This window comes from Equus asinus, chromosome 18, assembly GCF_041296235.1.
Source record: "Equus asinus isolate D_3611 breed Donkey chromosome 18, EquAss-T2T_v2, whole genome shotgun sequence".
Classification (NCBI taxonomy): Eukaryota; Metazoa; Chordata; class Mammalia; order Perissodactyla; family Equidae; genus Equus; species Equus asinus.
In genome coordinates, this window is record NC_091807.1 from 36402942 (window position 1) to 36420797 (window position 17856).

Sequence of the window (17856 nt, forward strand, 5' to 3'; positions counted from 1 at the left end):
TCTCTGACCCTATTGTTTGAGTAACACCCCCATCGCCCGTGTTCCTGTGTCATCCTCTGCTGTGCATTCCACTCTTGTGACCTTTGCCACCTCACACAGAACATAATGATCTCTGATATTATCTGCCCTCCTCAAGTTAGGAACTCCTTAAAGAAACACACTCTGCCCTTTGTCACAGCAGTCCCACGGTAGTCATTAGAGCTGGTCTCTATTCTGGTTTGCCGTCTGCGGGGTGCATGTTAAGGTTGTACTTCCTGTTCCCTTGTGGTTGGGTGAGGCCATGTGACAAATGAGGGCCAATTTAATGTCTATAGCAGACCCTCCAAAGACTTCTTTCCCTCTGCCATAAAACTCTCATGGGTCCTTCTTGGAGTGAAGGTAAGTTGGAGCAGTTATCACAACTCACAGTGGACATGAATGTGAAAGAAACAAAAACTGTCTGTGTAAATCACTGAGACTTTAGGCTTCCTTGTTTTGCTGCATAACTCAGCCTCTCCCCACTGACGCACCTTGGAAGCTGGCTCAGTGTCTATCTGAGAGTACTGCTCTACATAGATTTGCTGTGCAAATGAAGAAAAGATTTGGTAGCCAATCAGATAACGAGTGGAGAAGAAGAAAGGCATCAAAGGTAACCTTAAGGCTTCTGGTCAGAGGACAAAGGATATTGTTAGATCGTTAGCTCAGCTGGGAAACAGGAAGAGAAGTGGGGCAAGAGCGAATTTGGCTCTGGACTGGTGGGACGTGAGGGACTGGTGGGGTCTCCATGAGGACTGATTGGTTCTCTAAGATTGTCAAGATTAGGGATAAAAATTTTGTGCTCCTTAACTTTAGATGCCAGTTAAATTATGAGAATAGATTCAATGAGCCATGGAGATAGTAAAGAACATGTAAAGAGAATAAAGGAGGAATAGTGAAAAATGCCTACATTTAACGGTAGGGGGTCAAAGGTGAGGGAGCAACAAAAGAGAAAGAATAAAAGGGTAATGGAAGCTAAGAAAGAGAGAATGTAAAAACAAATGGCTTTACAATGGAATGCCACGCTAAAACGAAATAAAATAGGAAGAACATTAGGAAGAGGTGATGGAATTTTACGACCAGGAGGTCCAGGGTGTCTTCTGAGCTAGGAACAAAGAACATTGCGATGAATATCAGTATAAATAGAGATGGTCAAGTCAGATACTACTTGCCTGATTCCATTATTGCACCATGTTTTGACTTGAGATCCCTGAGCATTTCTGGTTCTCTGAGGCCACTGTCTCTTGTCCTCAGCCCCACTCTGGTTTATTAAATGCAGTTGTGGGAGGGTTGGGAGGCAAAGACACACCTGCTGCTTTGGACTGAAAGTTATCTGGACCTGGTGAAAGTTACTCTCCTTGCTTCCCAGAAGACTTGCTTAATTCCAAATGGTGGGCAACATCGTGCAGAGTTAGTTGCCCAAAGTCTCCTTTTGGTCAAGAATACTAGTACAATCTCATTTGCTCGTTCAGCAACATCTGTTCAGCACCTACTATGATAATGGATAAGATTATCATCTGAAACTGGAATAATTGATGTGGATCACAGCTCACTGACACAATTTTTTTATTCTTCAGTAATGAGAAGTGTGTGCTATCTAATTTCACCTTTTAAGCTCTATGTCAATCAGCTTAACATTGTAAAACAGATGATTTCTATATCCCGGTGTTTATTTAGTACACACAATTTTTCACAGACTGCTTTTACGTGGGGAGTAGCGGAGAGGAAAATCCAGCATGGCTGCTTTCCACCCAGAACCTTACAAGGTTAACTTGCTTCTTTGGATTTTCATGGCTTATCATAGTGTGCGAATTGATCATTCAGATCATTGTATGTTAAAATCAACAGCCACAGTCCAAAAATCATGTGGCTGAGGTTCTGGAGCAAATGAGCTTTGAGACTTTGCTTTTTGAATCCCTGATGGGGCAGGTCGATGACTCTGCATTTGCTCCCCTCACGGATAGACTCCAGTTTCCCCAGCCCCACTTTTAGAAAACCAGTCTTTTGTTGAATTTACAGTTTCTTGTCTGTTGACATACAAAGTTTCAAATTCCAATATCTTTTACTATGCTGAACTGAGAGAACACCATGAAACAAATGCCTTTTATTAGAAAACGCATTTTACGTGTTGGAGAAGAGAGCGGCGCCTGTGTCATTTCACAAGGTCCTTTCACGAGGAAGATGAATTAGGGATCTTGAGAGAAAACTGACATCAGCAAGAAGGTTAGCTAAGGGACTCTTATAAAGAAGATTAAATTACAGAGTATAGTGTGTCCTGATTTATCCTCTCATGTTCTACATTCAACTATGAAATCATTTCAAGGAAAAAATTCAGATAGATGAGCAAGACAAATATACAGAGCTAAGACTGCCCTCTGGTGTTTATTCTGACACATAGACAGAAAGGAAAAAGCCCCGGAAAATTTGATAGCATTGTTTTCTGACTTAAAATTATAGAAACTAAAGATGGGGGAAAAAAATCTCCCTTTCCAGTAATTTATAGTTTCTCAGTGATTCCATCCGAAAAAACAGAATAAGAGATGAGGTTTTCAAGTAGTCACCTCTAAGAGAAACGTATTAGCTCTCTCTGATCTTTACTTGTTATGGTATTATTTTGTTTTAAAAATAGGCCTCGTATGGGAAATCTCTGTCTCTCCTGCTCATTTTTGCTGTCAACCTAAAACTGCTCTAAAAATTGAAGCCTATTAGAGAAAACAGTCCTCGTGGTCTTAAATGATGTTTGAAATAGATGAATCTCAATGTGGCTCCAGAGATGGAATGAAACTGATTCTGGTTCACTTCCCTTTATTGAGGACAGGACTGGGGTTCTGGATCCTTCTTGCAAAATTTAATAAATTGCTTGTAGCTCAGAAGACTACAGGCACCTCATGACAGTCATATTTCTAGATCTATAGTGTTTTCTAATATGGTCAAAAGGCAGACACCCTGCTAGTGATTGTAAGACATCAACTAGGTGAGAAACTCAGTTGCTATTTCCCACCTTTTCTGGTTGTCGTTTTTGGAAGGCTCTTGTTGAGAGGGTACCAGATGGTCCAATCCCGTTGTTCCGTGCATGGAGAGACAATGGAAATCCCTGGGCAAATCATTTCTATCCATCCTACAGGCTGTTTGATCATGTTTTCAGGATAGTACTCTTCCTTCTTGATTGCATGTAATTTGTAGGCTGGGAGGATCCGGGCCAATACGGCCCACAGCGTCCACAAAGGGGAGCGCTCTCATCCAAGCGTCAGTCACTCCGGGCTAAGTTCAAATAAGCCAGGTTGGGGTTTTTAGTTTAGAGATAAAGACTCGATTGGGAAGGCAGAATGAGAGCGAGCTGCTGGAGTTCTCTGTACCCTGCTGGTCTCTCTCTGGCTTGTTGGACTCAAAATAGCAAAGGTGAATTGTTTAGCAAATAGATAGCTGAATGATGGCACGAAGAGCAACAAGAAGCACTCCACATTCTGGTGGAATACGGGTTCTCTTTACTTCGGGAATAATCTGGTCTTTCTTTGGTAAACACGGTGCTACATTAGGGTAGTGAGAGAATCAGAGGTGACACAGGGGAGCACTGGCTTGGCTCTCCAAGCAGAGGAACAGAATTTCCTAGCTTTTCATCTCAGCATCTCTACTGCCTTGCATCACTGGGCTTTGATGGTAGAATCCACCCCGTGAGAATAACAGCATATTTGAAACCAAATAAGGAACCCATAAAAAAGTCCTGGAACCCAACTCTGACCATTTTACATTTAAATCTACTTCGACTGCAGAGGTGCGGCTGTTGACATAGACACAGAGGGACATACAACTTGATATTTTTCAGCAGAGACATGGACCGACCTCTGTGAGCTGCACACACGCTCTCCGTTGTCTCCCCATGGTTAATCATGCTGACTGTCTGGGGAGCCACAGGGTCTTTGGGTCCCCTACAGACTCTAGACCTGGGAAATTGTATCAATTTAGTTGAAAGATTAACTAGTAAATTAGTTCAAAAATATTATTCAGCCCTAAAAAAGAAGGACATTCTGACACATGCCAGAGTATGGATGAACCTTGAAAGACATTACGCTGAGTGAAATAAGCCAGTCACTAAAGGACAACAGTGTGGGGCTGTCCTGTTGGTGTAGTGGTTAAGTTTATGCACTACACTTCAGTAGCTTGGGGTTCATGGGTTTGGGTCTCGGGTGTGGACCTATACACTGCTCATCAAGCCATGCTATGGCAGTGTCCCATACACAGAATAGAAGAGGACTGGCATAGATGTTAGCTCAGGACCTATCTTCCTCGAGCAAAAAGAGGAGGATTGGAAACAGATGTTAGCTCAGGGCCAATCTTCCTCACCAAAAACAAAACAAAACAAAACAAAACAAAGAGGACAACACTGTATGATTCTACTTGTATAAGGTACCTAGAGTAGTTGAATTCATAGAGACAGAAAGTGGAATGGTGGCTGCCAGGGGCTGGGGGAGGAGAATGAGGAGTTAGTGTTTATTGAGGACAGAGTTTCAGTTGGAGGAAGATGAAGAGTTCTGGAGATGGATGGTGGTGAAGGTTGCCCAACACTGTGGGTGTCCTTCATGCCACTGAACTGTATGCTAAAATGGTAAATTTCATTATGTGTATTTTACCACAATGAAAACAAAATTAATTCTGTATTCACTCCAAAAAAGCTTACTGAGTGACTACACACGTCAAGTTCTATACCGGGGACTGGGAGCTAAAAGATGGCTTAGACACAGTGCCTACCTCAGAGGATGTCATCCAATTTCTATGAAGACATCGTAAATTTTGATGAACTATGTTTCCTTTCTTTTCTCTAAATTTCCCTTTTTCATATGCTTTTGTATCTGGTCTGAGAAATAGCTTAACTCTATGTTGCTATTTAGTAGTAATAACATGAGTGATAAACACTTTGAAATATTAAGTACTCTAACTTTTATTTCCTTCACAATGAACTAAGCTGACTATTGTAAGGGTCATAGATACTCATTAAAGTCCCTCATGTCTAGAACAGGGGTTTGCCAGCTGCTCTTTTTCAGTGGGGGGATGGGGCAGAGAGGGAGGATGGGCTGGAGGTGGGAGCAGAGGAGGGAGGGAGGAAGAAAGGGAGACAGAGAAGGCACGAAGTGACTTGAATGATGAGTCCAAGAGAAAAATCAGTAGGTGATGTCCACTGACTATCAATTAAGGCACAATTAAATCCTCAGGGGTTGGATTTTGATACGCTGGCTGGCAGTTTTGTACGAACTCGCCAAATAGAAACAATAATTCCAGACAATTGTGTCCCTTTTAATGATTCCAACGTATATTTTCAAGTGAGGTGCAAATGAGGATGTTTCTTTGTATGTGGAGACAACGGGGGAAAAATAAAAACCACTGGAAAGACCCAAGTAGGTGGGAAAGGAAGGACCGAAACTGGCCCAAATGCGTCTGGTAGCTTGTTCCTGGAACATGCTGGAAAGGCACCTGGTTATTCACCAACTTACTGTGGGATAGGGGTGGGAGCAGAACACTGTGTACTTTCTGATGATGCCGTTCAGCTTGAGAGGGGGGAGCCAGGACACGAAGACCGTGGAGGCGGAGGCCGCAGCTGCCTTGACTCCCGCGGGAGGACCTGGAACTAGAAGAGGCGAGTGTTTAGTCACAAAAATGCAGCTTCCACACAGTGCTCAGGTCCACTCTGCCCAACACGACCCCCTCTTCCAGTTGGGCCCAGGCTCAACATCCCTATGTTGAAGCCCTAACCCCTAGCATCTCAGAATGTGACCTTATTTGGATACAGAGTCTTGACAGAGGAGAGCAAGTTAAAGTGAGGTCATCAGCGTGGGTCCTAGTCCAACATGGCTGGTGTCCTTACAAAATAAAGGGAAATTTGGATTCAGAGACATGCGTAGAGGGAAGATGATGCGAGGACACAGGGAGAAGATGCTGTCTACAAGCCAAGGAGAGAAGCCTGGGACAGATTCTTTCCTCACAGTCCTCAGAGGGAACCAACTCTGCCCACACCTTGATTTTGGACTTCTGGCCTCCAGAACCGTGAGACAATACATTTCTGTTGTTGAAGCCCCCTCTCTGTGGTACTGTAACAGCAGCCCTAGGAACTGGCAGTCTCTCTCTGACCGGTGGCCTCTGAGCCCCACTAAGCCCTGTCCTTGGGCAGGTCCTTTGAGAGCCCCGTTTTAGCAAGAATCTAAGTCAGTGCAGCCAGAAGCCCCTCAGTGTCTCATCACCCTTGATATCTGATCAAAGTCCTCATTCTCCACCATCCCCAAGGTAATATCTGATCATCCGAGCCTGCCTTCAGCGAGAATCCTGTTAGACGGATTTAGTCAGAACGCCCCTTATCCCTCAGGTTTCCTCTTAGTAATTCTCCCTCCAATATCCCCGCCCCTTCCCTTCCACTCCTCGGCTATAAATTCCCACTTTCACTTGTATTCGGTGATGAGCCCACTCTGTCTCCTCTACTGCAAAACCCCATTGCGGCAGACCCTATACCTACACCTACACCTTGCGATAGTTGCCCTGAACAAAGTCTGCCTTATCGTTCTTTAATGAGTGTCATGAAGAATTGTTTCTTTAACAGAACTAGAACAATCAGTTCAAGTGCCTGTTTTCCTGGGAGCCTTCCCTACTCATTTCAGTCCCAGCTGATTTCTTGCCTCTGAACAGCGGGAGAATTTAGTTTCTGGGTCATTCTTGTTTCTGCTACCGTGTTTGGCTTTGAACAGGCTGGGGATGTACATCTCGCCTCCTGAGTTAGAGAGGAATGAGGGCGAACTACCTCAGTCATCAGAGATCACTCTTCCTTGCCCAAAACATTTTTTTTCTTTTCTTTGAGGAAGATTAGTCCTGAGCTAACATCTGCTACCAATGCTCTTTGTTTTGCTGAGGAAAATTGGCCCTGAGCTACATCTGTGCTCATCCTCTTCTACTGTATATGTGGATGCCTGCCATGGCATGGCTTGCCAAGCGGTGTGTAGATCCGCACCCGGGATCCGAGCCGGCGAACCCCGGGCCACTGAAACGGAACGTGTGAACTTAACCGCTGTGCCACGGGGCCGGCCCCAAAACACTTTTTAATAGTGACACTTTTGGGTCAGGAGAGGTACAGAAACATTTTGCATGAGTCTGGATTTTTTGTCAAAGATTCACAGTTCGTATAGAGAACAAACTCGCCTCTGTAAACCATCTAAGATGGCAGAGAACGGTGCTAAGGATATTAAGCATAATTTGGGAGAGAGATTGAATGCACATCCCACTCCCCATCCTTTTGTTTTCCAAGTTGAAGAAGGAGGATGGGGTGGGGTGGACAGGACACAGGGAGAAGAGGAAAGAGCATTCATATTGCTACGAGGAAAGCCTCAAGGATCTTGCTTGTTCCTCACTGGTCTAACTGTCCATGTGGAGAGTGGTCCCTGCCTTGATGTAGGTCTTGACATTCAAACTAATATACATCCCTTGTGAGCCCCTGGAGGAATCTCTGAGTCTCTTCCTGCTCCAACAACAACATAATTGCTCAGTAAGTACCTCTGGAGTTGAGTGTGTGTCTCATAATTGTCACCTTGACTCTTCTAGTTCAAAACGACAAAGCCAACAACTCCAGTGAGAGTTAACTTGGGCTGGGACACTGCCACCATTTGAAAATATAAAATCTTGGGATCAGTTTTTGGTGAGTGCTGCTGACAGCAGAAGGTCTAGAAAAGGGAACACACCCAAGTGATGAAGCCTGGATCAGTAAGTCCTTGGGAACAAGGCAATGTTGTCCTGAGGACGGAGGGCATATGTGCTTAGGTTTCCTATAGGTGAGGGCAAGAGCCAAGACATCCACAAATTCATCACCTGATTCGGAGCCTCAAGGGCTCCTTCTGAACACCAAGGATGGAGTGGACATTGACTTAATATTTCCATCCCAGTGAGCGCTCCAGCTTAGCCAGCACTCTCCATTCCTTCTGGAAAGCAACTCCCTGGCCAGCATCTACCGGGCTGAGCACTCCCTCTGGCCAGCTTCTCTCTAGGAGCCAAAGTACTTGGGCAACAACCACTTGAGTGACTGCTTAACCGGAGTCAGTCATGTATGTGTTCCCCCTGTTTGTGACAATCATGCTTGTCATGGAAATGCAATTTAATTAATTATGTCAACCAATGAAATATTAGTGCAAAAGCAAGCTGTTTCTACGACAATTAATGGGACTTCTTTGGAAAAGCTTTCTTAAAGGTAATTTTTTTTTAAAAAGAGGTTCAATTAGGTTTGGGGCAAGACAATTGAGAAGAATGGGACACATGGCAAAAATCAAGACAAACACAAAGAAATTGCAAGGAAACAGATTGTTGGCAATTGGCAACTTGCTTTTATGCCATTATCAAGAAACTTAAATGGAAATTGCAGATGATCCATGATGAATGGTTCATGGAATAAAAGATGACCTAGGACTCTAATCTCTTCACCAAAAATTAAAGAAATGAGCCTGGATCATTTGATTAGAGAACGATTAGAGAATAAATCTATATTTATATATTTTAAGTTAAAATACAATGTTTCTTGGTCACGGTAAAGTTTATTGATTCCTTGTTTTAGCTGACTATTTCCGTTAACTTGTCTTGATCGCATCAGTTCAAAGGGCTTTTACTGAACTTACCACCTAAACCCCCACCTGGCTCCCCATACACTGACTTATGATCTATCTGATTCAGCCTTTCCTTACATGGTTATTAGAATTTTGTACGAAAAAATAATAACTATATAGAAACTGAGGAACAAGACATTCTGGCAAAGCTTTCTGGATTGCTGAGCCAACACTTTAAGAGATAGAATTTAAAATTTTAGTTCAGGTTTGGATTATACCACAATGGTTAAAGACATGGGTCCAGCAGCCCCACGCTGGCTTGTCCACCTCTACCACAAAGTTCTTGGTCCTGAGAAAGTTCATTGACTTCTCTGATAAGCCTTAGCTTCCTCATCTGTGAAGTGCGGAGAATAATTATAGCTATTTATGGCTTTACTGGTAGGATTATGAGAGAGAATTCGAGTAAAGAATTTATATGGAATTCTGCGTACAGTGAGCACTAAATAAATTCCAGCTATTGTTGGTAATAACCGTCATCATTTCCTTACATTACACATCACTAAAGGATACTAGCCTTTACTTTGTGACTCAGTGTTGAATAATAAACACCGAACGTTGAGAGTTGCAGAAGACAGAGGCGGAGTAGGACAGTCTGTTCGGGACACGTTTTCTTAAAACCTCTCTAGTCATCAGATTACATTTTGGTAATCTGCTTTTTCTTATGAAGGTATAGGCAAGCCTGGGAATTTTTCACGAATTCCTGGCCAATGTTGAGTGAATTTCTGACTCCAGATTTGATTGTTGAAGTACAGAGCACAGCTCCAGGGGACCATCTCCTCTACATTCTCCCCATTTGCCCAGACCCACCTTCTGAGCTGCAGATGCTCTTATTTCTCACATACATAATAGCCACTGGCATCGCCACTCTGACTCATAGGCACTGTAGACCTACCATGTCCAAAACAGGGCTCACCATCTTCTCTCCCAAGGCTGCCCTCCTCCTGTCCTCCATTTCAGGAAATGGCACAGCCCTCTCCTTGGTTGCAAGAGCCAGAACCAAGAATTCTCTTCCCAGCCCCCTCCTCCTCAGTGAATGTGTAAGGTTGGTGTGACCTCCTCGTGGACATGCCAGGTCAGTGTTTGGGCTCTCCTCCTGAGTTGATGTTGTCCTACAACATTGGACCCCTTTTTAGGTCCTTAGAAGTGGTACACTTCTCCCACCCCAGGCCCTTGACACACGCTGATCTAGGGCTTTGGGTTCTTTTTGTCTGAAATTTTTCCAATCCTCCACCTTTTCCTTGGCAACTCTTACTCATTTCTCAGGTTCTGCTAAATATCACTTCCTTGAGAAAGTCTTCTCTGACCAGTAGCCTAGGTTAGGTCAGGGCTCCCATGTTCTCTCAAGACTCTTCTCCTTCATAGCGCTTGTCACTATCCACTCAGGAGTGATTGATAAGCATCTGTCTCCCACAGCAGCCTACAAGCCCTGCCATGCCCATCCTGTTCTCTGCTGTGTCTCCAGTACCCAGACTAGTATCTGGAACATGCTAGATCCTCAGTACAAGAGAGTGGAAAAATGATTTCATCAACTAAAGTGTGGGAGACAGAATTCTAAGATGGTGCCCAAGATTCTTGACCTGTGACGTAGATACCTGTATAACTTCTTCCCTCAAATATGGGTGGTACTTGTCACTATGGTGGACAGATCACTCCCATGGTCAGATTACAGTATGTGATAAAGGTGAAGAGATTTTGTAGACATAATTAAAGTCCTAATAAGTCCACTTTAAGCAAATCAAAAGGACAATATCCTGGGTGGGCCTGACCTAATCAAATGAGCCCCTTAAAAGAGGGTCTAGAGGTCAGAGATGGAAGAAGTCAGAGAGATCTGAAGTCAGAGACTCTCTCCCATTGGCCATGAAGAAGCAAAGTGCCATGCTGGGAAGGGACCAGATGACGGGGAGAGTGGGTGGCCTCAGAGCTGGGGAGACAGTGTCAGCCCCACAGCCGCAAGGAACTGGATCCTGCCAGCAACCAGCGAGCTTGGGAGAGGACCTGATCTCAGAAGAAACCACAGCCCCAGCCAACACCTCGCTCTCAGTCGGTGAGACTCCAGCTAACCCGTCCCTGGACCTCTGACCCAAGGGCACAGTGAGATAATAAATCTGAATTGTTTTAAGGTGCTAAGTTTGTGGTAATTTGTTATACATCATAGAAAATGAATTTATACAGTTAAGCCCTCTGATAATGTAACTTAATGTAAAACATCAACGTCAGCGTTCTGAGAAATATTGCCTTGGTTTGAAGGATGACAGAAGTCTAAGTACCCACACGGACACTTCAGTCAGCTTCATTTTTGTCACCATCATTTTTCTGGTTTGGTGATCAGCCAAAGGTAGGTTTGTGTGTGTGTTTGTGTGTGTGTGTGTGTGGTGTGTATATGTGATGTGTGTATGTGTTGGTGGTGTTCAGGTGTGTGGTTTGTGTGGCGCGCGTGCCTGTGTGTGGTGTGTGAGAATGTCCACATGCAGTGTGATTGTGCATGTGGTGTGTGTGTGGGGAGGAGGGGTGTGTGGCATATGTGTTCACTGTGTGTGTGAGTGTGTGTGCGTGTGTGCATATGTACATGTGGTCCACCGTGGTAGCCAGATCCGCCTGAGCCCCAAACTCTACAGTGGCATCTCTGAGCCACGAGCAGATGACATGACATTGGATGCACACATCCACAATTGACACTGTTCATGGCCAAACAATGCATGCGAGTCCCTTCTCTCTTCCTATTTGCACAGGACTCATATATTTCCGGCCTTTGCTCTCACCAGAGCAATGGTTTCCAGACACCCTTTAAAGTAGACAAATCCTTTCAGTGAAGTATCATGTGGGAAACCAACAGATAACACAGTACAAGTGGAGTGGCTCTTCTTGAAGCAGAGCAGGGAGCATGGAGCCCCCACTGGGCCTCTCGCTTACCACTGGGCACCTCTGAGGCCCACCCAGGGGCCCTTGGACTTCATAGGAACCTGTATGAGAACCACTGTAGTGGAGGGAGCTTTGAAATCCATATGGTCAAACGCCTTCTAGGGCATCGTGGTCTGTCGTGCTGCTAGCGTACCTGTTCCTGCACAGAGCGTGACATAACACTGCCGTATGCTATGGGACTCTGGAATCCCAAGCAGCACTGATATTGGCTAATTGGTTGGCAGATCCTCCCGTGGAGGATCCTCACGTGTCTTCAGTGTCTACTGAGGGACAGCACTGCTGGTGGTTAGGCTAATAGACACACACACACACACACACACACACACACACAGAGTCCATCGCTTTAAGGTATACCGAGGTGTGGTTACACAATCACCTGATGACACACCATCCATGCCTTCAAGAGAATGTATGGCTCAAGATATGGGTGGCCAGAGATGTCCTGGTGTCAGTTTATTTGTCACTCACTCTTAGCTCTACTTTGACATGTTGTGCCAAAGAGATTGTTAATTCCCGGGGGCAGGGAGCAAAGATCACGTTACGCCTCCGGCTAGCCTTCTGCCCACATAAGGCCTTACAGAGTTATGTACATTAGGGAAGCACTCAGTAAATGTTTAAATAGAATATAACCATCTCTATTTACACGTATGGTATGTTTACTTTTGCAGAAAGGATGAGGGCTGAATCTACTTTATGCCTGTAGGACGAAAATACAATTGGAAAATTAATAGATTACGTTATGTTTGTGTTCTTCTTCCCCACGGCTTTGCTCAGATTACAGTCTCAGCAAATAAAACGGTACTAGGGTTTCACAAGTGGTTTAGAATTCAGAATTAGTTGTCTTCTGTTCAAAAACAGAAAGCCAGGTCAGCAAATAATTGTTTGTGTTCTTGCAGCATAATAAAGGTACAAGTTCTCATTGATCCAGCAGTCCTGGGAAGAGACTCTGAAACCTGAGCAATTCTCACCGACCCCCCAGAATACGTCCATGGACCAGAGACAATGTTTATGCATCTGAGAATATGTTTACGGACCCAAGACTATGTCCACGGATCTAAGAATGCATCTATTGGCCCAAGAATCCTCACAGAGGTGGAGAAACTACTTGAGGCACAAAAAAATATTCTCTAAAAAAATATTTCAGTTGCAAATTATACCCTATAGAAGTAAACTTTTTGTCTGTTTTATTTTTCAATTCTGTTCATTTAATCTACTTTTATTTACTTATTATTTTATTCTATTTTTGTCTTTTTTACTAGCAACTGATAAATTTTTCCTTTTTAAGATGATCAGTGACCTCACAATACAATTTAAAACTCCAGCCCCCCTGGCCCTGAGAGGTTAAGGGCCCTTGTTGAAGAAATGTGTTAGGCATAGAGGACCGAAGTGATTCTTTGTTGTAAATGTATAAATATTTCTTGTGAGAACATCAACAAACACTGAAACTTCAGCCTGTGCCTAGAATAGTGACTTATTGAAAATTGTTAAATAAATATTAGCAATCATTATTTTACTGGAATTTTATGCACATTTTTACATAATTCAAGGGAATTTGGCAGTGTAATCCAAACTTCAAAACTATGAGACCCCACAGTACAAGTATAAACAGAATCTAGATCCTTCTGTGATAATTAGCCTTTGTCCCTTTCAATCAGATACAAAGCGCATTCAGTTCTATAAACGCCTATTTATATTAGGTAATGAGTCTACAAAGGTGGTTGGCACAATTCTTTATCATTTCTAAATTAATAAATGTGGGAGATAAGCTGATCATTATACCAGTTTTTCTCTCCTTCCATCTAACCTCTGCTCTGCTGCTTTGTGAAAATGCTGATGATCTAGCCCAAGGAAACACTGACATTCAGGTCTGCATCAGTCTGTCCCACAGACAGCACAAGTGGAATTCTTCAGCTCCTCTCTGGGGTAAGTGGTGGACCCAAGACAGGACCTTCCACAATCAATCACATCTCCTCATACCGTCAGCACCAGATAGGAAAGCAGAGAACAACTGATTGAAAAATTAGACTTTGGGTCTTAGGGTCAAGTTTTGAGACAGAACTCTATGATTTCTAAAACTGGAGGATTAACTAAAAATTGATCCAAAATTGCCTGTCAATAAGGAGCTGTAGACAACCTTTCCTTCTTATTGGATTTCTGTACATTCTTCTGAAAAATGCAGGTGTCAAAATTTATGTCACTGATCAATTTGCTGTTTAAGTAATAATTCCAGTGACATTTGTGTTATTGCTTAGCAATGCAAAAGAATGTTCCACCCCCACTCTGAAGGAGTGGAGATCAAATAATCAAATGTCTAGTGTCAAGAAACTTCCCACTTTGTGTCAAGCTAGGTGTTTGCACACATCACTTGACTTTTTATATCTTAATTCTGGTGCAGTCTGATCATTCTGTCAATTTTGTAGGTGAGTTCAGTTTAGAGGAGGTTAGATAAGGTGCCCAAAGTTCCAAGGGCAGCAGGTGACAGAGCCAGCATCGAGACAAGGCTCTTTGTCTATTACATTTTTAAAAATTAAATTATGGCCATCTTCCCTCAGGACATAGCTTTGTAGATCTCTCTGTTAACGTGTGACTTCCTAACGGCACTGCATTTTGACCTTAGATTTCCCTAAATAACTCAATTTCTTTGAACAGAATTGGCTGACACCTGCACATGCCTGGGAAGAATCAGAATGTTCTAGAATGACTAATGCTAAGAGGATGAATCGGTGTGCAGGCCCTGTGATGCAAGAGGGGCTAGAGAGACAGTGAAAATAACCTGTGAAGGTGGATGGACTGGATCGCTTCGGGGAGCAGGGCCTGGTTTGCTGAGGTGAGAGCAAAGAGTGAGGTGGAAGATGGCATGTGATGAATGTCAGGGAAATGTAGTTAGCGAATAGAAAGGCTGAAGAGAAAAGTCTATTAGGCCTCTGAGCATGAGTTTCTAGCTTTGCTTCCGCAGGACAGATATGGGGTGGAACCACAGAATGTTTGATATTCTGTGTAGTGAAGGGGTTTGCATAGACATCAAACCTGCAATACGTGAGAGGTCACGAGCAATGGCTCACAGCTTTCCCACTCCCACCCTGCCCAGCTTCCTGGGAAACAGAGCCCTGGCAAGAAGAATAAACTACGAAGCCAAAATCAGCACAGAACTTGGGTATTCTGGTGTCTCATCTCAGCCCCATCTCTGGTAGAATTCTATGCTCTGATTTGCAGGGTTCTACAGGGGTACCAATTTGACCTCAGTTGTTTCTTCCTTTGTTAAGGTGGAGACTGCTTTTTCTACTATTGCTGTAATATTTGTTAGAACTTACACTGTTCTTCAAACAGGTTTGGATATGGCCCCTCAGAGTTTCCCTTAAAACAAGACAAAAAATTATTTGCCATGTAGTTTTCGTAGGTTTGGGAAATAGTCACATAACCAAGTCCAAATTGCATGGAACGGCAAGAATTAATGGTCCGAACCAAAATGCTCCATGAATTAAAATTTTACTAAAACATAATGAATTCTTCCAAGAAATTAAAAAAAATTAACATGATGCTGTCAATTTAAGGGCTTATTCTAAAGAGATTCTAAAGCTGGCACAGAACAATATGACGCAGACTGTTACATAATTGTCAAGTGGAAGGATGGAAACAATCAAAGCTTACACTAATAGCTAAAGAGTCACTAAAATCTTTCTAACAGCATACAAAAACAGGCAAGTATTGCAGCTCTGGGATACAAGGCATTTTTGTTTAAAATAACACTTGGCCAAAATACCAAAAAAAAAAAAAAAGAAAGAAGAAAAATTATAGGGGAAGAGAGAGTCAATGGATAAATCAAACATAGGTGACAGGGAGTTGACGGTCTGACTTGCACTGGGATATTTTGGGAGGGCAGCAAAAGGTTTGCAAAGAGCAAAGTCAAGGCTGACAAATTAATGGCAAGCTCCCTGACCGGCCTTCCCAACAATAACTTCAGCCCGGGAACGCTGCCACTTGGCAGCCTCACGTGTCCCATGTGTTTCAGACAGGAACTGAGCGTGCCATCCACACCCGCCCCATTTCTCACCATCCTCTTTGGTCCTGGTAAAGATCTGCTCACTTCTGACGCCATCTCCGGCACGGGTGAAGGCCAACACCTGGATGCTGTAGTTGGTATATTTCTCCAGCCCGTCCAGCTCCAGGGAAGGCTGCGTGGTGGTGACATTTTTAATCTCGCCCAGCTCTGGAGGACAAGAAAACACAATCTGGTTACTGTGGCCGTGGGTGTGCGCCTTCCCCTGCACTGTTGCTTGCTGGCCAGCACGGGCCACGCGTATCTGTCTGTCGCACCCTGAAATTACTCAAGGGGGCTGTGCGCAACCTTCGTGTGACACTGACAGTACACGGAGAGTTGGACAAGATCATTCACACCAAACTGCCACAGGACACCAGGCGGAACATGGTCTGAAAAATCAGAGCAATTCACTCCAAGTTAAAAGTTATAAAGCCACTGCCAGCACGGGGGCTGCCACTCCGGCAGAGTCCTCCAGCAGTGGCTGATCAAGCACGTCCCTCGTGCCTGGACCGCAGGAAGCTTAGGACCACAGATCGCTCACTCTGTAGACATATTGCTAACTGATGAACAAGAAGCTTCTGTAAGTCGGGTTTTGTTTTTTTTGTTCAAAAATCCCCTCTACTTTAACATACATGCATTTTTAAGTATCTAACTTCTGAAATGTTTGAGCTGAGATGAGGTGGCTTAGCGAACTCCTCCTTCACCTGGCGTGAACTCTCCTAGCATCCTTGCTGAAGTGACACGCTGACGTGTCGGAAACTTGGCGTTGGCTAAAAAAGCGTCGTGTTCTGGAGTGGGATCAGCTAATAATATTCAAAGATGGAACGTTATGCTCACCCGTCTTAGGCATATTCTACATGGCAATTTGAGAAAACTTATAAGGACGTGTTGAAAACTTATAAGGACGTGTTGAATACCTCCACGGATGTTCTGGATTTTGAAAGAAGCTACCTACAGAGGCACCAGAGCAGGAGAGAGAGGACTGAAGAACTGCTCACTGCTAGGGCAAGTGGCCCTTTGGGGAATGTTTGGTACCAGCTGCGTGCCCTGAGTGCCCGGTCACTAAGAGAACTGGGTGGGAGGCGGAGGTCCAGGAGCGATTCCTCCTCGGGTGGCTGGCCATAGTGAAGGCCACCTTTGCACTCATTTAGAAAGCAATAGGGCTGCTTGTCAGCTTCTCCTGCTGTCTCTGGCATTAGTAAAGATACCTGACATGCCGGGCACGCTTACTTAGGTGCCAGCACTGTTCTGGGTGCACGTTAACTCTTTTAACCAGCACAGCAATCCTGTTATTTCCAACATCCATTCATTTTATAGGCTAGGAAACTGAGGCAGAGAGGGGGTCAATATCTTGCCCAAGGTCATGGAGCCTAGCCTAGTGGCCGAGAGCATGGGCTGTGGAGCCACAGTCCGTGGCCTCATGTCCACAGGCCACGTTCTCAGCCACTCCGCTGTGGTTACTCTGTGGAGCTGTCATGTTGGCCAGATTACGTGGACTCTCTGCCAGCTTGGTTTCCTCTCCCTGCTCTCTGTCTTTCTTTTCTCTTATTCTTCTAGCATATTGAACAGACATTCAGAGATTAATGGTCACCTATTTTGTGATTATGATCACTGTGGAATATCTTTTTTTTATTTCTACTTTTGTCACCAAAAGGATCAGGGTTGAACTGGATATAAGAGAAAAGTTAAATTTAAAATAATGCATGGGGTGGCCAAGCCTTGCCACACACGTGCCAGGGTGCCTGTGTGTGGTGAGGGTTGTGAGAAGAGTAGGGAAGCGGACACATGAAGGACGTTGGGTCACAGACACAGCCCCAGACCCGAACATGAGCCAAGGCCTGTCACCACCTTGAGCAGACTAGGGGCGAGTTCTGGGGGCAGGATGCTCTGCTGGGGGGAGAAAGCAGACAAGAAGGACAGCCCCCAAAGAAGCTTTTGGCCTGGTGTCTTCCGGGGAGGCCAGCAGGCTGCAGACTTTTAGGGGATATAATTTGGAAAGCTCCATAGATGGTTCATGGAAAATGAGAGCAATGTTTGCTCATACTTGTGGCCATCGTGCATTCAAAGTCAGCAATTGTTAGCCCCAGATGGGGTAGAAATTCTCCCCTCTGAAGGAAGGGCCCGCCCAAGGTGACCATCAGGTATCTTTCCGTTATACTATTCATTTATAGGTTTCATTTTCCAGAACATAACTAATATATGTCAATTGGGTTAGGATAAAAACCTCAAATGCTAATGGAAAAAGTTTAAGATCTCAAC

At 44.2% G+C, this 17856-nt stretch overlaps 1 protein-coding gene across 4 annotated transcripts in view; it reads right to left on the reverse strand.

Annotated features, from left to right (window-relative positions):
• The window catches only part of DSCAM (DS cell adhesion molecule), a 687554-nt gene that overhangs the window by 77290 nt on the left and 592408 nt on the right, over positions 1–17856 (reverse strand). For all 4 annotated transcript variants that reach the window (XR_011495418.1, XR_011495417.1, XM_014839281.3 and 1 more), the window contains exons 19-20: positions 15610–15765; positions 5502–5635 (exon numbers count right to left, since the gene is read on the reverse strand). Coding sequence is in view for 2 of the 4 variants with exons in the window: in XM_014839281.3 (XP_014694767.2) it covers positions 5502–5635; positions 15610–15765 (290 nt within the window). In the remaining 2 variants the exon portion in view is untranslated. The remainder of the gene's footprint in view (positions 1–5501; positions 5636–15609; positions 15766–17856) is intronic.